The sequence below is a fragment of the Panthera leo genome, chromosome A1 (assembly GCF_018350215.1).
Source record: "Panthera leo isolate Ple1 chromosome A1, P.leo_Ple1_pat1.1, whole genome shotgun sequence".
NCBI lineage: Eukaryota > Metazoa > Chordata > Mammalia > Carnivora > Felidae > Panthera > Panthera leo.
The window spans coordinates 225,195,890-225,220,480 of NC_056679.1; the positions used below are offsets into that span (position 1 = coordinate 225,195,890).

The following is a 24,591-nucleotide window of genomic DNA, read 5'->3' on the forward strand; positions in this document are numbered from 1 at the left end:
ATCTCAGGATCGTGAGTTCAAGCCCCATGTTAGGTATAGCGATTACTTAGATAAATAAATCTTAACAAAAATAAAAAGATGGAAACAATAGTTCAGGCACTTGGGAGTTTTTTTCTAGGTCATTACAGATGATGTGGTTTCGGTATGGAGTGATATTTGACAGGACAGTCTTAGAGGATGCCGGGAGTAAATATTCCTTTTCGAAGCAGCTGCCTGCTAATAAATCGGGAGGGACAGGCAGTTGTAAGTGTCATTCTTGGCGTTCCCTGTGTCTCAGCCCGAACCTCCAGTCAGAGGTATGTGACTGACGCATGTGGAGATGGGAACTTCTCCCACTTGATGTTGTGTGTGTGCTTTTTTCTTTTTTTTAAGTTTATTTATTTATTTTAACATTTATTCACTTTTGAGAGAGTGAGACAGAGCATGAGCGGGGGAGGGGCAGAGAAAGAGGGAGACACAGAATCCGAAGCGGGCTCCAGGCCCTGAGTGGTCAGCACAGAGCCCGACGTGGGGCTCGAACTCACAAACGCGAGATCATAACCTGAGCCAGAGTTGGCCGCTTAACCGACTGAGCCACCCAGGCGCCCCATGATGAATTTAATTCTATATTATTTATCCCCTACCAGCTCTATCAAGAAGCCAGTTGTAGTCCCTTAAACTGCCAGCTGAATAAATTATAAGTAACATATTTTAAATATTTCACTTAACATTTGAAATCAAAGCAAATTAAGTAGACCAATAAAATGAGGTTAAAAGTTCTAGAAAAAGCTGTTCGATGTAAGTACCATTTTTTTATTACACAAAGTTTTTTTTAACGTTTATGCATTTTTGAGAGAGAGAGCGTGAGCTTGTGTGCACCAGTTGGGTAGGGGCCGAAGGGGGGCGGGGCAAAGGATCCGAAGTGGGCTCCAAGCTGACAGGAAAGAACCCGAGGTGGGGCTCAGACTCCTGAAGTGTGAGATCATGACCTGAACCAAAGTCAGATGGTTAATCGACTGAGCCACCCGGGGGGCCCTTGTATGTGCCGTTTCGAGTGATAACTTAGGTATAGCATTAACACGTTAACACGTTGTGTCCTAAGGGTGTGCTCGTTTACTGTCAATTTTGTTGGGATTGAGGACACTGAACTCAGTTGAAATAACTTCATGCGGTGTGAAAGGTCAGTGTTTCATTCCATCACGTGGGCGTACAGCATAGCGATAATTCTTTACAAATTGACCGGTAACCCCCCCCCCCCCCCAGTGATTCCTTCAGACTTTTATCACTGGTTCTTAGAAACAAGTGGTTCTCATGTTGTGAAATCAAAGGAAGAGGACATTCATCATTGGAAAGGTAAATACTATGCTTGTTTCATTTGTCCAGTGGGGAAACAAAAGATGGAAATGGAAATAAAATCAACACCAAAAAAAAAAAAAAAAAAAAAAAGCCCCGGGGTTAACATTGGGATCTGGAAGTTGCTGTCTTGAACAACGCTGGAGTTCCTAGCAAACTTGTCACCTGGGGATTGGGTTCTGATCTTTACTAAAAAACTTTAGTCCCTCCCTTGGAGAGTTCATCTGACACTTAGATCTGGTAGCAGCCGGAAGTCAGTGGGGTGTTCTGATGCCCTCCATGTGGGCACGTGTGTGGGGCGTGGCCCTGGGAAGATGGGAGCCAGCAGGTCCCAAAGAGTCTTCATCACGAGGTGCAGCATTGTCATGACCTGGTTAAACTTGTTTCTGGAACCCGACTGCCCGGGTCAAGTGCTCTCTATCTTGTGATGCTGGGCTAGTTGCTACTATGCCTTCAGGCCTTCACTTCTCTGACTTGACTTTGCCAACAGTGGCTGCCTCGGGGGGCGTTCGTGAGGGAAACCGAGATCGTCCACGTAAAGCGCTTGTATCTCGGCAGCACGGGGGGCACCGTTTTCTCCTTCCCTTCTCCTCATCCTCTGGTGGGACACCGGGTCATGCTTGGTGTCTAGTGAAGGCTGGGGACGATGCTTCCCGCGGAGCCATTCTTGTCTGAGAAAAACATTTGCTTCTTAAAACTTTTTTTTCTTTTTCCCCGCAAAGGAATGTCGTAGTCAGTAATTTCGAGAGTGGTGATTTGCCACGAAACACAGTCCAAACTCCTAGTTCAATCCTGTGTGTTTTGTTTACAGGGGACACGGGTCTGGCTGAGAGAAAATGGCCAGCATTTTCCGAGTACTGTCAATTCCTGCGCAGAGGGCGTCGTCGTCTTCCGGACAGACTATGGTCAGGTGAGCTCGACCTGCAGCCTTCACGGTGCCCGTGCTCCGCCTCCCGGGGTTGTCTTCCACTAGAGCATGCGTGTTCGCTGCCCCCACCCTCCATACCTTAAAGAGTGGTTTCTAAGTGGGAACACCAAATCCCGGAAAGAATGTGTAACATACACCGTCGCGTGTGAGATGCAATCCAATTCTCCAAATGGAACACACACGGTGTTCTAGCCAGTGCAGGGCAGAAAAGCGCTAGGCTTGGCTGATTCTCTCCCCCGGGAATCCCGCCAAAGGATCCAGAAGGACAGGGGTGCAAGCATTTGAGAAAAGTTGCCCAATCATTGATACGTGCATCTTGGTTTCATTTCCACTTTCCCTTAAAATTCTGAGATTCCCGAGAGGGTTGGAAATAACCCGTCTGCCAGTGAGAACGTGGGCTGCTTCTGGTTCCCGGTTCTTTAGTGTAACATGAAGGCTGTAGTATCACTGAAAACAGACAGGTGAATTCAGAAACCGAATATTACATTTGGGCAGTTGTGAAAGGAGGCTGGTGTCTCTATTTTATAAAGGCAACGAATTTGAATGCTACAGAGGGATCCCTTTTTCAGAGGCACATATCAAAATTGAAGACCTCTCCTGGAGGGGTGTTGGCTGGGGGGACGGGCTAGATGGGTGATGGTCATTAAAGGGGAGGGCACTTGTTTGGGATGAGCATCGGGTGTGATGTGTAAGCGACGAATCACTAAATTTTACTCCTGAAACCATTATTACACTACATATTCATTACCTTGGACTTAAAAAAAAAAAAAAAAAAGGAATAGAGGTTGATGTAGTCTTAAGAAGGCTACACTGAATATCCTGAAAATCAGGGCAGAGGGCAACTACTCAGCAAACGACTGTAAAATAGCAAGCAGTGTTATTTGGTAAGTGACAGTAAAAATCGCTGTTAGTTTAATTGTAAAGTAGGAGAGGTGTCATAGTGTTTGTATCCCAAGTCGATGACTTGGATAAAACTAGGTTTTACCCAGTGGTAAACTTCAAAAGAAAAACTTGGAAAAGCATATGGTTACTTAAGTCAAAACGGAAATGCACTCCTGTTTCATCTGCCTCTGTCAGGTCTTGAATACGGTCTTTGTCCAAAAACAACCTACTTGCTTTACTACTATATTCTAAGTATATCAGTACGACCAAAGGACTCAAAAAAAAAAAAAAAAAGATTTAAGACCTGAAGAGAGAAGGGGGTCATAACGCCCAGTATTTAAAGCTCACAGGTTCTGAATCTGGTCTGCAAGTTTGTTGAGAACAAAAGCTTCAGGGTCAGTGTTGAGTTGATTAAGGCCAGGGGGCTGCTCGTGTATCGAAACTCCTCAGAGATCGTCCACTTGGTACGTTTCTCATTTCTTGGCTTGATAAACAGCGATGTTCCTGGGCTGTTTTGCGGTTCCTCAGTTTCTTTCTCATCTGAGACTCTTGAATAGTTGCTCAGCATTCGGTGGTAAAGACCTAGCTGTGTTTCGTAGGTGTGGATTGCGGGGAACGGACAGAGACGGCCAACGGATCCCGTGTCTGACGGTCACGGCCAGCGTGGATGCCGTGCTGCTCCCCGGGCTGGTTGCTTTCTCATCACATTCTCGGGTTGTACAGTATGATCTGTAAACTAAGGACAGGCTAAGTGACTTTTGCCCAGCTTTGGGTCAGGCACTGCTTCAGTGTTTCCGATCCCGCGCAGAGCTGGTCTGCCTCTGTCGGTCTTGCCATTATCCTGTCCCTCTTCCCTTCCTACTTCCTCCAGATGAGAATTCCCTTCCTTGTAGCTTCTGTGCCTACTTCTTAAGATGATGTGGAAAAGGAGAACAGTGTTTAAACAGTGCACCTGACTTGATGTAACTCGGTTCGTGCAAGTGTTGTGAAACAGATTTTTAGTAGAATTTTCTTTTTTTATGGACTTATTTTTTGATCCCAAAGAGAATTCTTTTTTTTTCTTTTTTTTTACGTTTATTTTATTTTTGAGAGAGACCGATTGACAGAGTGAGAGCGGGGTAGGGGAAGACACAGAATCCAAAGCAGGCTCCAGGCTTCCGGCTGATGGCACAGAGCCAGATGTGGGGCTCCAGCTCTCGAACTGTGAGATCATGACCTGCGCCAAAGGTGGACGCTTAACCGACTGAGCCACCCAGGCGCCCTGCTTCGTGTTTTCTTTATAACTCTTCCCCCACCTCTTTTTAACAAAATTGCAGCAAAAACACGTAACATTAAATGTAACTATTTTTAAGCGTAGACTTCAGCAGTGTTGCATAGCACTCCGTGAGCAGAGGTGGCATGGGCTGGTCAGGCCAGTAGTTCTGGTCACTGTTGACAGTATTTAGGGATTGTGGGCTTAGAAAGAACTAAACCAGAATAACATGCACTTAAACATGAAAGCAGCTCTCAACTTTGACTTCTAATCTTCCTGCCATCGGGCATCAAATACTTGGTCTTGGATTGTCCACTCTGTCATTCCCAAGTATAATTAGCTTGGAGATTTGTGTAGGAATTACAGGGTTTAAGATACAAGAAGAGTGACACGAGATGGAAGGAATTGGGTTCAGACCAGGATCAAGAATTGAGAGTGGCAGAGGACTCTAGTATCTTTCTTTCCTGACCGACTTCTTCCTCTCCTCACATCCCAAGTTTGCTATGGGACATATGGGTGTGTTCACCAGGGATTAGGGCAAGTTCATGAACTGGTTCTGGTCCCCAGGACAGGAACAGCTACTCCTTAACTGGGCAGGGACAGATTCTGGAAGGAATCAGGGTCAAAGACACAGAGCGTGGCCTTGTCCTGGTCAAGCCTGACTGTGGTAACTTTGGAAGGTATTGGCTGAGAGAGAGAGAGAGAGAGATAAGAGAGACAGGATCCAAAGCAGGCTCTACACTGACAGCAGAGAGCCAAATGCGGGGCTCAGACTCACCAACCGAGTGGTGAGATCATGACCTGAGCTGAAGTCGGAGGCTTAACCGACGGAGCCGCCCAGGTGCCCCACTTTTTTCTGCATTTTTAAAAACAATTCTAGTGACATTTTTGTTACTAAAACGTGAACTCTCCCAACAGCCTAGGAAACTACTAGTTCGCCCTCTCATAATTCACGGGAATCACCTTGGCGGTCTTCTTCAGATGCACATTCGGATTGACAGGTCTGGGGTGGGGTCTAACAGAGGGCTTTCGGTAAAGGTGGAGAGGGGCGCCTGTGTGGCTCAGTCAGTTAAGCATCTGACGTGGGTCATGATCTCCCCGGTTCGAGCCCCGCGTCGGGCTCTGTGCTGACAGCTCAGAGCCTGGAACCTGCTTTGGATTCTGTGTCTCCCTCTCTCTCTGCCCCTCCTCTGCTCACACTCTGTGTCTCTCTCAAAAATAAATGAACGTTAAAAAAAAAAAAAAACAAAAAACAAAAAGCTGGAGAACTTTCCTTTGACTTCCAAAGCTCTTCCCTTCCCTTTGCTCTGTGCCCTCCCTTCCTAGGATCTTTTCACCCCGAGCATGGCCAGGTTGGGCCAACTGCCATAAAATGATGCTCGAGTGGACCGCAAAGCAGTTTCTGAGTCCTGTTTGGTGTGGGAAGCCCAGCAGAGCCATGTGTGACTAAAATCCTCAAGTGGGACCTCAGGGACCCTGGGTAGGAGGTAATAATAGTGTGTCGTTTTTGGTGAGAGCACCGAAGGGCACGTTCTCTGATTTCATTGAGTCGCTGAGAATTGTGTGCGCGTGCTCAGCCTTTTTTTTTTTTTTTTTTTTGTCCAGGGAGATAGTTTTACTGTTAACTTAAAATCCCATTCCACACTAAAATTTAAACTACTGTAGGTTGGTCCAGGGAATAGAGAGGACCAGAATGTTCCCATTTGATTTATAACTTCTGCTCTACTCGCCGGGAAGTATTTGCAGATGGAAAAAGAAATGTGCAAGAGACATGCTAACAGGCTTTGTTGAAACATACGCATAGTTGTGGCCTGTGGAGGACGCATTGCGCATGGGCAGGTTAGCACTTGCCCTGAAAGTTACTTACAAGCATACACTGTTTTATTGCACTTTGTTTTGCTGAGCTTTGCAGTGCTGTGGGTTGTTTTTGGGGGGTTTGTTTTTCTTTTTTAGTGTCTTCTTTTGTTTTTTGTTGTTTGTTTTCAGATTGGAGGTTTGTGACAACCCAGCGTCAGCAAGGCTGTTGGTGACGTTTTTCCAACAGCATTTGTTCGCTTTGTGTCTCTGTCACATTTTGGTAATTCTTGCGAGTTTTCAGACTTCTTCATTTTCCTGTTTGTTCTGGTGACCCGTGATTCTGACTCCTTGAAAGCTCAGATGATGGTTAGCATTCTTTTAGCAAGTATTTGTACATTCAGGTATGTATGTTATCTTTTTTTTTTTTTTAATTTTTTTTTTTTTCAACGTTTTTTATTTATTTTTGGGACAGAGAGAGACAGAGCATGAACGGGGGAGGGGCAGAGAGAGAGGGAGACACAGAATCGGAAACAGGCTCCAGGCTCCGAGCCATCAGCCCAGAGCCTGACGCGGGGCTTGAACTCACGGACCGCGAGATCGTGACCTGGCTGAAGTCGGACGCTTAACCGACTGCGCCACCCAGGCGCCCCTGTATGTTATCTTTTAGGCCTGTCGCCTTCATAGATTGTGGTAGTGCAGTCACTTCTTGGCCTGGTGGCTACCACAGTGTAGTGTAAACTTAACTTTTGTGTGCATCGGGAAACCAAAAAATTCATTTGAGTCCCTTTTTTCGCGATGTTCAACGTGCTGTGGTGGTCTGGAACTGAACCTGCGATCTCTCCGAGATATACCTGTACTTCTTGGATGCTAAGCTGCGGACAGAGTCTCAGAAGAACACCCTGGCTTAGCAGGGTACGAGTATGGCTAAAAGATCAACTCTTAGGAAAGCATAGGATGGAAGACAGCCTTGAACAGCCTTGAACACTTCTGGAACATCCGCGAGGTGCACAGGCAATCAGTATAGCACCCTCTAGGAGCGTTGTAAATTGAGTGATAAGTTCTAAATTAGATTTTTCACTTTGAGAGTAAGCTCTATTATCTTTTCTGAAAAGCACCTAATTTGATTGCTCGGGAAAAAGCTTACAGTGATATAATTTACCTAATTGTGTTTTAAGGGGTAGTTATTTAACTCACCCCGGTAAACTTAATCAAGACGATTACTCTTTGCAGTCATTCTGTTGGGTTTTTTGTTTGCATTGTCTCTCTATGGGGTCTTCAGAAATATTTTCCTGGCTGGGGATTTAATGGCCCCAGTCTACAAATGAATGCCCTCCTCCTCGCCCTTCTCTTTTTATTTGCTTGCAGTAAGTATGATTAGATTTGGGTCTAAAAGTTATTCTTCTCATTTTATTAATTCACAAAAAGGCCATTAGATTGCCTGGTGCTCTCAAGTCGGTCCTCAGCACCTCAGGAAATTCAGACCTCCTCCGGCCCTGCAGGAGACAACACTACTAAATATTTATAATCACACCTCCCGTTTAAAGCCGTCTCTAACCTTTTTGGTTTGATCTTCTGGTTTTGACTGGTTGGAATTAATACTTTGGGCCCAGTCTTGTGAAACTTGCTAATGGATTAGTGTGGTGATTTTTTTTTTTTTTTTTTTTTGGATACATTTTCGGTCCTTTTCACACACTTTCTACCCTGTCCAGCTGCTTTTCTTTGCTGTTTTCCCTTCACTTTGCCCCCCTGGGTGTCTCTGTGTGCTCCTCGAATGTCGTGTGCTGCACACCCTCTCCCTGCGTGCACTCGGTGTGTCCTCTCCGCGGTCCTGGGGAGATCTCCCCCAAGCCTGCTGAGTGCCGGAGAATGGACGGCGGGGCGACCCAGCACGTCTCCTGTTGCACAGCACTAAACAGGACCCTGATCCCACACACTGTCGGGTAGATGGCTAAAACTCTGTGATTTCATGTCCAGGGGCAGCAGGTTGGATCTGACTGCTAACAGGAAGTAGTGGATTCTAGATATTTTAACTGAGTTAGAAATCTTGTCTGCAAGGAAGCCCGCGGCCCAGCTGGCCCCCAAGAGCTCGGGAATGCCCTGGATTTCAGCATTCCACAAGGCTTCACGTGCAAAGCCAGCTGTGGGTCGAGGCAGCTGCCTGCGGAAAGAGGCCTCCCCGCCAGCTCCTTTTGTGTGCACGGCAGTTGGTGCGGCCCCCCAGGTGGGGTGGCCCGGCACCCGCACCCCCTTTCCCCGCCCCAGGACCACTCAGATGAGTGGTAGGGGAAGGGGGAGACCAGCTGGGAGACAGTTTGGAAGATGGAGGAAAAGGAATTTGGGGACAGCATTCATGATGCACAAGCAGTGTCACCAGGGTGCCTTGAGTCTCAGGGCCAAGCTCTGAGACGACAGTACAGATGTTTTCCAGTCCGCCGACTGGACAGAATTCCGATTGAGTTTTCCTGGTGGCTTCCAGCAAAGTTGAACACAATGGTGTTTCTGCAGTCCAGTCAAGAGGCACAGCGTATCCCTAAAACAGTATAGAGCCCTGGCTTTTGGGGTATGACTGCCATCTTAAATTCTGTTGCTCTTGCGTATGTGTGTTTGTTAACAGCTGTGACGAGCTGCGAGATTTGTATTCCCTTTTGGGGTTTCCATTTTCTCCAGGTGTGTAAATGATTTGCTGTGATCCGTTTCTGCCGTGAACATCCAGATTTGAGTGGAAAGAAAAATGAATGGGGGTACGCTTTCTTTGGAGACGGAGTTTGGGTTTTCCTCTCCATGTTGAGGGTGTGTTTATCGTGGTAAATATACATAACATAAAATCGACCATCGTAACTATATTTAAGTGTAGAATTTGGTGGCATTAATTACATTATATGTGAAAGCCTCGCCACTATTTCCAAGACTTTTCTGTCACCCCAAATAGAAAGTCTGTACCCATCAAGCACCAACTCCCTGTGTAATTTATTTTTAAACTACTGTCCGGGTGCCCTTGCTTGTCCTGTTTTCAGAAAATAAGAGCACATTAGAAATTCTGGTTTGTATCTTCCTTAATAGACCATGTCAAGAAAAACTTGCCGTAGCCTCCAGGTTCCTAGGGGAGATGCTGACCGCTGCTGAATATCTGCACTAGCCACGTGATGTGCCCGTGTAGATGGATGGTGCTGCCCCAACTCTTCCCTTCTCAAAAGGGAAGTGTCCGCATAGCCATCTAAAAGTAGGGGGAGGGGCACCTGGGTGGCTCCGTCAGTTAAGCAAGCGTCTGCTTTTGATTTCAACTCAGGTCATAGTCTCACAGTTCGTGAGTTCGAGCCCTGCGGCTCTGTGCTGACAGTGTAGAGCCTGCTTGGGATTCTCTCTCTCCCTCTTTCTTTGCCCTTCCCTCACTCTCTCTTTCAAAATAAATAAATACATTTTTTAAAAAAAGGGGAGAAAGGGGCACACTGGTGACAAGTAACAGATAATTTTAAAAAATCAGATGTGTTGGCTTCTTTTGTTGAAACTTTAGAATGGGTCCATCTGTTATTTTTGGAAGTCATTTTAATCAAAACAGTGCAGCTGCATTAAAAATACAGCATTGAGCTGGGAAACTCTTAAATTCTCTGTGTGTTTCCCACATTTTGTTACTTCGTCCTGGAAATACCCATCTCTGAGCTGGCTATTAAACGCCAGTCTGGGGAGTTTCTTAGAAATCTGCACTCCAGAGACTGAACACCGCTGGGACTTTCAGTCCTGCTTTGAAGCCCAAGCAAAATGCACTTTGTCCAAAGTGCTTGGTTTTCAGTGAGAAAATGTTTTTACGCTCTGAAGGCCACGTGAGTCTTCCTCTCTAGAACTCTTCCAAGAATTTGGTTTGGCATCTTGTGGCTCAAAGAGGGAAAGTCAAATGTTTCCATTCATTTTCACTCTGGGACTACAGCAAAAAAAAAAAAAAAAAAAAAAAAAAAAAAAGGATCTGCTTGTTTATTAGGGAACCTAGCTCCAGAAAGAAAACACGTGCATGTTTGCTGATCTGCGTGGCTCTGTGTTGCAAATTGAACTCACTATTGTAAATTTCAGCATTTTGAAACCTGAGGTTGTTATCCCATGTACGTCCACATCTGCCCTTAACAACATCTACATTGGAACGGGAAACCATGGGCAGTAAAAAACACGACAGGATGTGCCGGTATTCTGAGGCACATGGGCTGTGTCAAGCGTTGCCAACCTTAGCTTGCTAAGAGGGCACCCCATCTGTGTGTTGTTACCCACCATATTCCCAGTACTAGTGAAAAATGCCTTAGTAAGACCTGAGAAGAATCCAGTCTCGGGGGCCTGCCTCCTTGCACCTTTATGTGAATCCAGCTTAAGTAGATTTAGAATCCAGGGTATTTCTGACTCTTTGAGACCGTGGTGTTTTCCCTATCCCCTTTGGACTGGACAGCTGGGCCCCACCCTGCATGGCCCCACCACTGGCTAGGTAGACAGGTGGCTAGGGACTTGGATGCTGTTAGTATTTATTGGCCCCAGTGAGGTTCTAGCTGAATACGTGCGTGCGTGTGCGCTCTCTCTCTCTCTCTCTCTCTCTCTCTCTCTCTCTCTGTGTCTCTCCCTCCCTCTCTGTCTCTCTCCCTCTGCCCCAGAGAATGTGTATAGCCTTTGCCATGGGTCATGACCTTCGTTGGCTTCCTATCCTCCTTCAGTGGGTCAAATTCGTGCCTTTTTCTTTTTCTCCTTTGTGGATCTCTCTTGACTTGGGCCGCTCGGTTCCTCTGGAATGAGCCTCTTCTTCCCATCCTTTAGGCTTGGTCTATTTGTAGCCGAGCCTGCCTCTGACCTGCCTGTCCCTCTCACCTTCAGTTGACTTTGGGATTCCAGGCTCTGCTTCTGGGTGGCACACTCTCCTTGTGCCTCTGTGAGCCTGCGGTACGTCCAGACTTTTCCAGCAGCGCTAATGTGCAGGCACGCAGAGAAGGGTTGACATCTCGTGCCATCAGTCCCATTGTTACTTTCAATTTTGTGGTTAGCTTGGCAAATTAAATCGCTTCTACTTGAAGGTTAGCAGGATGCTCTCTTGCGTTCCTGGCACCCATGAACTGAACATAACTAACTAATCCCATGTGCTCAGCTCAGACCAGGTTGCATTTTATGACTGGAAGAGGCGAATAGAAAATAGTACATCAAAACTTGATTTTTGGTTGGGGGGGGGTGGCGCCTGGGTGGCTCCGTTGGTTAAGCGGCCAACCTTGGCTCACGTCACGATCTCACGGTCTCTGAGTTCAGGCCCCACGTTGGGCTCTGTGCTGACAGCTCAGAGCCTGGAGCCTCCTTCGGATTCTGTGTGTGTGTGTCTCCCTCTCTGCCCCTACCCTGCTTGCTCTCTCTCCATCTCTCAAAAAAAAATGAATAAATGTTAAAAAAAAAATTGTTTTTAAACTTTTTTTATTTTGGAGACTTAAATACCATTTGCTTACGATGAGTATCATTTTGTGAAAAATACATGTGAAGATCCTGTTTGGAAAGAAGACAGTTTACAGATTATCTGCAGGAATCAGACATGGCACCCGATAGTACTGGCTGTAATTTCAGCAGAAAAAGCAGAGGCCGTTTGTTAAAACAAATCCAGGTGGTTGTCTGTGTGACTGACGAAGTTGCATTCCATTCCAAAAATTCATTTATAGGCCTGTAATTTGGAACCAGTTTTCCCAGAGACTCTGTGCTGTACATGGGGAGTTGATTGTCCAGTCCGTGTACAAAGCCCGGGTACCCACAGTGCACTGGGGTGGTGCAGAAGCCCCCTGTTGCCTGATTCCAATTTTAAACGCGGTTTCAGAGGTCCACCCCAGGATGCCGCTGCGGTGGGATTAGGGGATCACATTCTTCCCGTGATCACCTCCCTGGCAAGTGGTGGGAAAAAGGAGGCACCACGTTTCTTTTTTTAAAAAAAAATTTTTAATGTTTTTATTTATCTTTGAGAGAGAGAGAGAGAGCGAGAGCACAAGTGGGGGGAGAGAGAGAGAGGGAGACACAGAATCCGAAGCAGGCTCCAGGCTCTGAGCTGTCAGCACAGAGCCCGACACGGGGCTCAAACCCACGAACTGGGAGATCATGACCTGAGCCGACGTGGATGCTTAACTGACTGAGCCACACAGGTGCTCCTTTTCTTTCCTTTTTTTTTTTTTTTAAATGTTTATTTTGAGAGAGCGCATGAGGGTATGCAAGTGAAGGAGGGGCAGAGAGAGAGAGAGGGAGAGAGAGAATCTGAAGCAGGCTCCGCACTGAGAGTGCGGAGCCCGCCGTGGGGCTCGATCTCATGAAATCCGAGATCACGACTTGAGCCGAAATCACGAGTCAGATGCTTACCCGGTTGAGCCACCCAGGCACCTCTGGAGGTACCTCCTTTCTAAGCCACTTTCTCCGCAGCAGGGTTGGCATGGTAAGGGGGGTGGCCTGGTGACCTCTCCCTACCAGGAACCACACTGGTGCATTCCAGCCACTTGTGCTTCTTGGTCCTCCCAGCTCCCCTGTGGGGAAGGCATCCTCAGCCGCGTGGTAGTGCTTTGGAGGCTGAACGTAGGTGGAGTGACCTGTCCAGACGTCTACACTTGGCCGGTGACGAGGGGTGCAACCGGGGCTTGGGTCCAGAGTCGACCATCTTCCCCGTATGTTACTTCTTGAGGAGCAGACTGAAGTGAGGGGGCTGTGTTCCCACCTGCCGCTTCCCGTCCTGGCCGCTGTGCTGGGGGCGCGTCTCTCTGTGGGCCCCAGGGATGGGGTGCACCCGCGGTCTTCCTCCTCGTCATGACTTCTGAAGCTTTCTGCCGAAGTCACTCTTCAAGATTGGCGGGTTCTCCTGCCCCCTCCCCCACCCCTCCTTTGCGGTGGCTTTTGTTTTGTTTTATTGCTCTAGGGAAGTAGAAAGGTCTGGAAAAAACCCACACGGTTTGTTTTGATGTTCCATCATCTTGTGTGCACAATCTTGCTTCCGTGCTGCTGCTTCTGACAAGAGTCCTTCTCAGCCCAGGCCCCGGACGATGAATTCAGCCTCTCAGCTGGGACTCAGGCCGTAGTACACTTTTGAAAAGCTTCTTGGGTGCCTTGTTTAATATGCAGCCAGGTGCAGAACTATTTCACAGACTGAATGAGCATCGTCTCAAAATATTATGGCAAAAGTTGTTGAAAAAGCCTTTTTGCAAACTGGGCTTAGAAAATGCTCTCGTAACCCACCATTGCTAGGCCTGGCTTTTCCCCCCGCACGGCTGCTTTCCTGGACATCGTTGGTGGTTCTGCGAAAGGTCTCTTCTGCCCACACTGTCTTTGACTACAGCCCCTTCTGTCTGTCCGTCTTCCTCTCCCTTCAGGGAGTACCTGCTCTTGAGCTTTTCATCTCTTTTCTCCTCCCACCGTCTCACATTGGACACTCCTTTTGAGTGGGACTTTGGGGTTTAAGTGTCGCAAACTCGGGGAGCATCGGGGTGGCTCTGTTGGTTGAGTGTCCGTTGAATTTGGCTCAGGTCGTGATCCGGGTTGTGGGATTGAGCCCATGGTGAGTGTGGAGCCTGCTTGGGACTCTCTCTCTCTCTCTCTCTCTCTCTCTCTCTCTCTCTGTCTCAAAACAAACAAAAAAATAATTAAATGCCCCAAACTCGAGTGCAGTGTTTCTCCACACGTGCGCCTCCCTGACTAGCTGCTTCCTAATCACTTAGTGGCCCTTGTCGCCGATGCAGGTTCCTTGGCCCTTCCCTGGATCCACTTCTGTGAAGATGGCCCTGGGATCTGTGTTTTAACAAGGTTCCCGCCTGTTTCTGTTGGCCCTGAAGTTAGGGAACCGCTGACTCCGTGGGTGTATTGATCCGAGATGAATTGGAGAGCCGTTCTCCTTACCTTTCTCTCCCTGTCTGATTTGCTGTTTGCTTCCAAGGGGGCTGGTCCCTGCCCTGTGGGGTAGGGGACTAGGGGGAGGAGCTGTGCTCCTGATGGCGTGACCCTCAGGTTGGGTTCTCTCATTCTCCCCATCTCCCTCACCCACAATCCCACCCCCTTTTCCTTCTGTGTCTGGAACAGAACCCAGTGTTTGGGGACCTTTCCTTCCAGCTGAAGATACAATGAAGGTTTTTCTAATTTGTCAGTGGAGACGTTCCACTGGTAAAGCAGCTTCCTGAAATCCCCCCTCCTGTTTTTTTTTTTTTTTTTAAGGTTTATTTATGAGAGAGAGAGTGTGTGAGAAGGGGAGGGGCAGAGAGAGGGGGAGACACAGAATCCGAAGCAGGCTCCAGGCTCCGAGCCCAACGCAGGGCTTGAACTCATGAACCGTGAGATCATGACCTGAGCCGAAGTCGGACGCTTAACCGACTGAGCCGCCCAGGCGCCCCCTGAAATCCCTTCCTCAGGTTTGAGCACGGAGGCCATCAGTGATGGGCTTGAATTTAAACAACTCAATTGAATTACATTTGTTTCTGAGGAAAGCTGGACCTGTTTCTCTTTCAAGAGAGGGAGGGTCTTGGGGTGTGAAGGAAGGGCAAGGGCCCCAGCGTTCAGAGCAGCCCTGGGTGGGGATGGGTGAAGGCGGTCTCCCCTGGAGGGGGCTTGTTTCCTCATTCCTCGAGCGGTGCACCTGCCATCCTGCCCGGAAAGAGCCCACGGGGCTGGATGAGAGGCATCATAAAGAAGGGATGGGTAAATCCCAAGCAGCTGCCCCACATTCAGGAGGAAAGGGCGCTTCTGCCCAGCGGATAGCTATTCTAGTAACTTCCATCTAAGGAGTGTCGGTTTCTAAAAGCAGCAGTGAAAGCGCGAGCTTCCAGTTTTTATTTCAAACCAATTGCACCGCCCTGTTAAAGGTAGGGAATCAAACTAAGTGGTTAGTTAGGCATTTTGGCTGGGAAGGGACACCCGTGAACTTTCTAAGGTAATGGAAATGCTCAGTGTGTTCTGTGTGGTTCCTCAAGCTGTGTATTTTGCTGTGTGCAAGGTAAACTTTCAGTTTTTAAAAACACCATCTAGCTTTCCTGAAGGCAGCTGTTTGCGTTGAAGTGTGTGCACCAACACGCGGCTGACCTCCAAGCTTGTGTAATTACTCCAGTGTTCAGTGAAGCGGCTGCAGCAAACCCTGGCCGATGCCTGCTGCCTGTTTCTGTATAGCCCACGAGCCTACAAGTTAATGGTTTTAACATTTTTTACTGTTTGGAAACATCAAAAGAATAGTATTTCATGACACGTGAAAGTGACCTGAAATTCACATTTAATGAGGAGGTGTTGGAACACAGCCATCCTCATTCATTGACTGGTCGTGTGAGATTGCCTTCAGACTCCAGCGGCACCCTAGAGGGGTGGAAAAGCTTTTGTTGCCCTCTGGTCCTTTGCGGAAGAAGTTTGCTGACCCTGATCTAAAGGATCATTTTCCCCAATTACTTCTGATGTGATATTTGGTGCCAGGGCCTTCTAGTGGCTTCTAGTCCTGGCTATAAATCGGGATCCCTTGAGGGGCTGCTCATGGAGATTCCTGGGCCCCTACTCATGCCCAGTGGTATAGCCTCTCTGGAGGGGGGGCCCAGGAATCCGGATTTGCAACCAGTCGGCAGGAGTCTGTGCTGTGAACCCCAACTAGCAGATCGATTCGTGGTTAAGCCCCATCATTTTGTTTTGCTTGTGAGGTGGAAATGTCTTGCCCACGAGGATAAAGGTCATCAGTGACAAAACCCAGGTTTCCTGCTACCCTGTAGGGCAGCGGCTCTCAGAAGTGAACAGGCCTCCGAACATCAGACTCCCCCTGACCCCTCCCCAAGGAGGGCTTATTAAACCACGGGATCCTGCGTCTCCACTCACAGTTTGATTTGGCAGGTCTCGAGTGGAGCCTGAAAATGTGCATTTCTGACAGGCTTCCGGATGCTGCTGATGCTGCTGGTTTGGGAACCACATTTTGAGAACTGGTTTGTAGGGCTTGTTAGGTTGTATGTATGGATTGCTGCGTTTTTTTTTAATCCGGGTTCTAAATGCACCTCATACACAGTCTTCTCCCCAGAACATGTTCTTTAAAAACACGGATGGTCACTCACACAGTCCGCGTACTGTTCTTGACTGCTATAGCCATAAAGGAAGCATTCTTGAAAGGTGTCTTGTCAAAAACGAGACGTCGTCTGGCCATCTTAGTTTTAAATACTAACACCTGTTAACGGTTTAGTCTGTAAGCGGCTATTGGTGGGGGGGGTGGTGGTCAATGGAGAGCCACTCCCAGGCAGAGCAAAAATAAGAAAGCCAATGTGCTGTGTGTTAATTATATCCCAGCACATTTCCAAAAAGTTTTGCAAAAATGACTTGATGGTGCCTTTACACAACCTTCAGAAGTTACTGTGCAGATTTGGACACCTAATGCCTATTATTTTTTTTATATATAAGTTTATTTTTGAGAGAGAACGAGAGCTAGTGGGGGAGGGGGAGGGAGGGAGGGAATCCCAAGTAGGCTCCATGCTCAGTGCAAACCCAGCGTGGGTCTCAGTCCCACGACTGTAAGATCACGACCTGAGCCGATAACAAGAGTCGGAGACTTAAACCGACTGAGCCGTCCGGGTGCCTCCCCGATGCCTTTTCTAATATTGAAGAGCAATTAAATTGTTAACCAGTTGTCATTCCAGGCAAATACATAGCCCTCATTTTCTAAGGGAAATGCCAGAAGCAGAGAGGAAGGAGAGCGATTCTGTATTTAGAAACTGTGGGTAGAACCCCCCAAGCTTTTGACGGTCCGTTTTGGTTTGATATACTACCTTTTGCCATTATCCGTGCCACCCGGGTACAGAGAACATTGGGCTGGTGACCAGGAAGGGGACCGGGACTAAGGTAAGGTAAGCCTGGTGCTCAGTGCAAGATATAAAGAAGCACTCAGTCAGGGTCAGGACGAATTTGCATGCTCCTCCCCTCCCCCTCCCCCCCAATTGATTGCTCCTTAAATTGTACACCCTGGCCACCTGCTCCCCGTAGTCCTGGCCCTGATCAGAATCTGGGAGCTTAAGCAAGGCTCTCTAGGACAAGAGGCCCGCTGTAGACTCGAACCTCCCCCTTCCCTTTGCGTTGCTGCAGTGATTCATTGACATGCCTCATTTCCAACGGTCCTTTGATAGTTTTCAAATATCTGTGTCAGTACATTTTAGGGAACTTGTTCAGGATTAAATTACCGCAGTGCGCACTGCAGGGTGTCATGATGGTTTGGAATATTCGTAGGAAGTTTTGAGGGGACAGATATCCCCCAAGGGTTTCCTAGATGAAGACTTTAGAGCAGGCTTGTGCAATCCCTTATAAAACTGCAACATTGCATTTACAAATTCAGCACGTGGACCGTATTAGAAGTTCCAAGTGCCTTCGTTTCAGAGGTTCAAGTTGGTCTTCGATCTAGCTGCGGTGGGGGTGCTCCAAATCATTTTTGTAATAATTTTTAAATAATGTAATGGAATTTTTAAGTCTTCCACTAAGGGTAACTGAGTAGCCAGCCCTTGAGAATTCAAGTATTTTTGTCTTCTGGAACGATCTTCTGTTCTGAAATGGATCCACCTTCCTGCCGTGTCAGAGTTCACAGTGGCTTGCTCTAAGCATCTGCTTTTATTCTTGCAGAGGGAGCTAATGACAGATGTTTACGGGGTGATTCTGCGAAACATTCGCTCCCGTGACCGTGGCCTGGAACATATGCTGTCCTCAGTTTCAGGAAGCTTTTGTAACGAAGGACTCAAAAGAGATCAGGCCACTGGGGCATATTGCCAGCAAGCATGCCTTTGTGAAGGGCAAATCCTGTCCGATTAACCTAATTTCCTTCCCCGAGCAGTGATCAACCAGGGACATTAAAATAGCAGATTTTTCCGTGTTAGCATTTTTTTTTTCTGACTTAAACAACGTTCGTAATTAAAGTTTGAAGATCATTCACTTAAAAAAATATATTCTTTGTTTTTTCCTCCTTACATCGAAGAGGACTTGCCTCAGCAAACAGTACATGGGCCTCGTAAACATTCACTGGAGGTTAGCACTAGTGAACAGAGACGTCAGCATCCAGATCCACGTACTTATTTTGGATGTTTCCGTTTGGGTCGTTCTCCGCGATGGTAGGATGATGTAAATACCATAGAGAAAATAATTCTCGCCTTTTGAGGAAAGTCAGACTCAGAAGTATCCATTATTGGCTCGTTGCTATCTTTGATGGAGACTTTAAAATAGTTTGCAGATGTTACTTTTAGCTAAAAGAGGAAAAGAGACTGCAGCCACATTTGAGCACCTAGGACATGATATGATTAGTTAATAACTCTCGCAAGTTTGAGCCGTGGTCTGAAATGAAAAGGAATGGTTTTTCTTTTAACAGCTGTACTGCGGTGTGATTCGCATCCCCAGCAGTTCACCCGTTAAGAGTGTACATTTGAGTGGCTTTTAATATATTCACAGATTTGTGTAACTGCCACCACCAGAGTCTGTTTGGGAAACTTGGTTACCCCAAAAAGAAACCTTGTACCCCTTAGCTGTCATCCCTAAACACTCCCATCCCAACCCCCAACCCCAGGCAGTGATTTTCTGTTCCGATGGATCTGCCTGTTCTGGATGTAAGTGAAATCCTGCAAATAATCTTCCGCGACTGACTTCTTCCACATAGCATAACGTTTTCAAGGTTCATCCGTGTTGCAACGTGTGCACTTCATTCCTTTTTATTGCTCGGTAATTTTCCATCGTATGGTTATGCCACATTTGATTTAAAAGGAATAGTCTTCTAAGGCTTGGTAGAACAGGGGTGCCTGGGTGGCTCAGTTGGTTGAGCGTCAGACTTTGGCTCAGGTCGTGATCTCGTGGCTTGTGAGTTCGAGCCCTGCATTGGGCTCTGTGTGCTGATAGCTCAGAGCCTGGAGCCTGTTTCAGATTCTGTGTCTCCCTCTCTCTCTGACCCTCCCCTGCTCACGCACTCTCTCTTCTTCAAAAATAAATAAACGTTAAAAAAAATTTTAAACTTGGTAGAACAGAAAAGTGTAAAAGAAAATGAATAGCCAGCTGTATAAGCCCACTTTTTATATGGTTTATAATGGGTCACACAGGTAATATTTCCAAAAGTAAGGATGATATTTTACTGTAAAAAACAGTTTAGACTTTCTCTTAGATGCAATTTTTACTTCTTTTTGAGAGACAGAGGAAGTGTGAGAATGTGTGTGGGCGGGGCAGAGAGAGGCGGGGAGAGAGAGAATCCCACGCCCCATGCTGTCAGCACAGAGCCCAATGTGGGGCTCCATCGCACAAACCATGCGGTCATGACCTGAGCTGAAACCAAGAGCTGATGCTTAAGAGTCGCCCAGGTGTCCTTCTTAGATACTATTTCTAATTATGGTCTCACATCTGAAAGCGGGTACTTTTTTTCCAAAGTTCTGGGAAGATCGCAAGATCATTAAGGTTTAGAGAAATGGGTTCTACAGAAGCAGCCCAGGACGTGGGTTATACGGCATGAAGGAGGCCAGTAGGTTAGTGTAAGCGGATGGGATACTTACATCGATAGTGCAGACCAGCTCCTCTCTCCCACCGGGAAAAATGGATGTCAGCTCAGCTAGGAAAGCTGGTGGGGAGGGACATCCTGACCCGGAGGATGTCAAGGACAGCACGGAAGGACAGCAGAGGGATGGCTGGCTTCCTTCGCCTTTGAGAATAAATAGTTGGCCTCTCATCTGTCTGGAAAAGGAAGAATGCTATGGATCTTAGAACCGAGGATTTCCAGGGATCGTTTCTTCCAGCCTCTTCTAAGCAGGTGACAGATGGTCACGGATATTTCCTTGCACAGGCGAGACTGTATCGTCGTCCCGACTCAGGAGCACAGCTGAGAATCACTGTAGGTCGCCTTGACATTTGACGATGTCGTAGAAATGGAACAATTTTTAAAAAGAGAAGATGTAACTTTAAAAAGTGACCTGTGATACTGAATTCTGTTTGTAATGGAATTTTGAGATTCTCTCAGTGGTGTCTCAAACCATCCCCGCTTTGTTTGTAGTCCTGCCCCTGCTGGTCCCCCCAGGGACAGTTTACTGTTGTCCCTCAGCTACTCTCTAAGACTGCCTGGTAGAGGCTTTGGAGGAATTCCTGGAAGGGATGCCAGGGTTCACACAGGTTATTTTACGCCAAGCATTTATTGAGTAATTTGGGGAAGAAAGGGCGGAGCGGATCACGTCGTTCTGCTGGGTCATTTCGTGTGTTGAGCGGACGTGGCCCCGGATGCTTTGTCCAAGTCATCTGAGCGCGAAAACAAGCACGGTGGGCACAGAGGGCTTCCCTTGTATGGCTCAGGCCTCATTTCCTTCTGTGTGCTGTCTTCTGCTTGAGGGTAATGAGGGCCAGCCAGTCCCGGCCTGGAGAGTAACCCAAATGAACCGGAAGAGGCAAGGGGCTAACCAGCCGCCATCTGTCGAGGGATTCGTGGCTGGGTTTCACAAAACCCGTTAAGAAATTGAATTAATGTCTGGAAGCCAGAGGCTAAATAAATAAATAAATAAATAAATTTATTTTTGGCACCTGCTGCCCAGTAAACCATTGTGAGTGAATGCACTTAGGATAAAACTGAAAATAAGACCCAATGAATGAGTTGATTTTTCCCGTGCGAAGGAGAAGAGAGCTGTTTCTTTACATCCAGTGTTAAGCCAGTGTAGGTAATTGCTCAGTGACAGCACAGGTGTGACCTAGAATCTGTACTTCTCGTTACTTTGTGACTTTTTTTTAAACCGATGCCCTCGAGCGTACGGCTTTTTTAATGTGGTTGAAATTATTTAAGACTCTGTTCTTACAGGGTTTGTTCACTGTGTCTATATCTCCGTCTCCGTCCATCCATCCCAACCAATGATGAGCACATCTTTTCTGATTTCCTCAACCAAATTGAGGAATGTCATAGAAGTAATATCATGTTTGTATGCAATATCACATGTTTGTATATTGATACTTAAAGGTTTGTTTTCTAAGTTGACATTATTTGGTTGGATCTTCCCGGTGCACCCAGTTCAGGAAATAAAAATCACCATCACCGTTCTGCAAATCTGAATAGTCGCAAAAAGGTCACTACCTCCCATGGTCCCTGTGAGCCCCCAAATGTGGTGTGGAGGTGCTGGACAAGCCTGACATTTATATCATTCTGTGTGGTTTGTAAAGTATTTTCATTGGATTGATCTTCTTTTGATCCTTAGAACAAACGTGTCACCCAAATCTCTGATTTTTAAAATGTCATGTAAGAGGATCTTTATTACCACTTCTCTGTTGCATAGACAGAAGCGATTTTGGGGTCCATCAGTGTCTGGGACCTGACTTCCTGGTATAAAAGCTAGGTGGCTGGGGGTGAGATTCATTCCTAAGGGACCATCTCCTCTGGGTTTAAGGACGACTTTTCCTTAAAAAGTGTGAAAACCATGCAGGCGTAAGAAAAAGGTCCCAGAACCTAACAGCTACTTTTTCATTCTGTCCCTGCAAGACTTCGGGTTCAGTCCCAAGGTAGAAATAAAGTTTTTATGCTGTCTGCTGTTTTAATTAAAAGTCATTTTACATGGCAGGAAAAATCCAGGGTGAGTTGTTTTGTTTGTTTGTTTTATTTTCTCCCCTAACCCCAGCTTTTTTTAGAGCTTGTTTTAAGGTATCAGTGTTAACAATTAGGTTGTGCTTACCTATAAATGCACAACCTTTTCCTCCTCTTTGTCCTTGCCAATGTATTTACTTTTTATGGTTCTAAGTAATGCGTACACCCAGCGTGGGGCTCGAACTCACAACCCCGAGATCCAGAGTCGCACGCTCTGACTGAGCCAGCCAGGCACCCCTCTAAAATTCTTAAAAAAAAAAAAAAAAAAAAAAGTGAACAGCTGGGAGTTGGAGTGTTGGGTTTAATGTCAGGTCAATATAAATAAGAAATCGCTGGGTGAATTGGTGGTGTTCTTTGATGAAAGTCCCTTTCCTGTGATTGTCGAGCTAGGCAGAAGGGCTAATACTCCAAGGGCTATCTGTGTAGACCAATTAATTTTTTACTCGCCTAAAAGCATCCCTCTTTGTCTTACAGAGATTCCAGGCCTCCAACTGCTGTTGGGATCAGACTTGCTGAATAAATAGTTTATATGTTCGTCTTCTCAGTTACTTTGTGTGAATAAAGTGTGAACCATCTGGGCCCCTCTGTGCTTTTATCTCGCTGGCTCTGAAAGAGCCAACTCGGCTTTTGTTTTGAGGTCAAGGTGGATGTACAAGTCTCCATGTTGATTTCTTTGGTGTGGCTGGCATGGATCTTACCTGCTTTGAGATGTTGAGAAGATTTCAAACCAAGTTGGGGAAGAACAACATAAATTGGTGGGTTGTTTTTTTTTTTTTCTTTCCATCGAAGTCGACTAATGCAAATATTTCATGAACAAGTGTCCTCTGGGATAAGTCCGTTTATTTAACGCCATTTGGATGTTTCTCTAAATTTGTTGTTAATCTTAGGGTTTGGGGGTTTTTTTTGTTTTGTTTTGTTTTTGCCAGATGTTTAACTTCTGTCTGGGTCCTGCAGCGATGATTTGGTTTCAGCGTATATCAGAGAATGTCAGAACGTGAAATATTTTGGTGTTAATGTATTATGGGAAAGTCCCTCTTCCCAACCACAAAAGTCTGCATCAGTCTCTAAATGTATCGTCCTGATTTGACCTTTTTCTTTGCCACCTTGTGCTCTTACAGATGTACTTTATTCTAGGGGCATGAAGACTGTGTCGTTAATACAAATTTGGTCATAACTGGCTTCTATGTGAATTTGTTGCTCTTAAGATTATGCCAGAAGCGGTCTTGTGAGTGTATTTTTAGTTACCTTTGGAAAAGCCATTTTGTTTAAAAGATGGGTGGGGCAGGGGATAAAATCACTGTTGACCAGCAGTTTGCAGCTTGGGCCGTGGCAATCTGTAAACGCACGTAACGTGCGGATTACGGAGTGATGCTATTTTCAGCTATCAAAATGGGAGGAGAAAAATGCTTTAAAAATAATTCATTCAAATACAGACTGAAAGTGCTGCTTCTCTAGTTGCTATTATTTTAATCTTCCTAAGTGATACTCCTATTTCCAAATGTATTTGAAAAAACTTACATGCCCACGAGGGATGCCGATGCCCTAGGCACAGCTCAAGAGGAGCCTTGATCTGTACCGTCCAGGACTTGTATTTCAACAACGTAACCAGCCATGGCAACTGGTTCCAGTAATGGTGGTGATGATCCTAGACACCAGCCTGTTGAGTTGTCTGGTGGTGAGACTGGTCCTTCTCTTCGTAGCCGATAGATACCAGCTACTAGTGTTTCTCAAAGACTTAACTAGTCCTAAATGGTGTCAGGAGAAGTAGGTGGTGGGGGTTGGCTAACCCAAGTTTGGGAAAGGCTACGTTATTTTTCAGAAGTTTAAAAAGCACATTTAATCTTACTTTCTACAATAATGTTTGTTTCCTTCCTTCCTTCCCTCCCTCCTTTCCTCCTTCCTCTTTTCCTTCTTGTCTTCTCTTGTCTTCTCTTGTCTTCTTTTGTCTTCTCCTGTCTTCTCCTGTCTTCTCCTGTCTTCTCCTGTCTTCTCCTCTCCTCTCCTCTCCTCTCCTCTCCTCTCCTCTCCTCTCCTCTCCTCTCCTCTCCTCCCCTCCCCTCCCCTCCCCTCCCCTCCCCTCCCCTTCCCTCCCCTTCCCTCCCCTTCCCTTCTCTCTTTAGTCCCAAACACCAAGAGAAGCTATTGGTAAAATTAATGCCCATCAACAGGACTTCACTTTGAGAAATGCTGACCCAGATGTTGGTTCCTTTTTTGTGATCGCTACTTTCATTTGGGTTCTCATCAGCATTAATCAGCTAATAGCAACACTGTCTTTAGGATATGAGTCCTGTGGAAGTACCGTTTGGATGCCTTCCTATTTTAAAAAACCTTTAAGGAGTGTGTTTGATTATTGTGTGTCCCTCTTCTTGGGCTCTGAGCTCCATGAGGGCGGAGGCCGGGTTTATTTTGTTCTACATCACCTTGGCACCTTCCAGGACACTGCCACTTAACAAGTGTTCAATAAATAGTGAGTGGATGAAGGAATGAAGACGAGCTGTGTTCTAGACTGTATACATTTCAAGTTCTGTCACCCTGCCACCTGTGTTGAGGGCAATGGTTTATCTTAAGTAGTCTGAAGAGACGTATCTCCTCAATGAAATATGATTTTGGTGATAAAGACAACAGGGTCCCAGCTTGACTGCCACCAACTGAGGAACTCAGGACAGTTACATAACATTAATCATCTGTTTTCTCACCTGTGACACGGTGACAGTTCTACCTTTCAGGGTTGGTTTGAGGAGAGGGGGGGTATATGAGGGTGCTTAGGGATGAGCCGGCATTGTGTATGCTTAGCACCTGTCACGTATTAGAAAGTGTCGTCCAGGGGCGCCTGGGTGGCTCAGTCGGTTAAGCAGCCGACTT

General features: G+C 46.5%; 1 protein-coding gene across 1 annotated transcript in view; it reads left to right on the top strand.

Annotated features, from left to right (window-relative positions):
- Positions 1–24,591, top strand: part of MYO10 (myosin X) — a 226,705-nt gene that overhangs the window by 45,292 nt on the left and 156,822 nt on the right. The window contains exon 2 of the mRNA XM_042952894.1: positions 2,144–2,242. Coding sequence (XP_042808828.1) covers positions 2,144–2,242 — 99 coding nt within the window. The remainder of the gene's footprint in view (positions 1–2,143; positions 2,243–24,591) is intronic.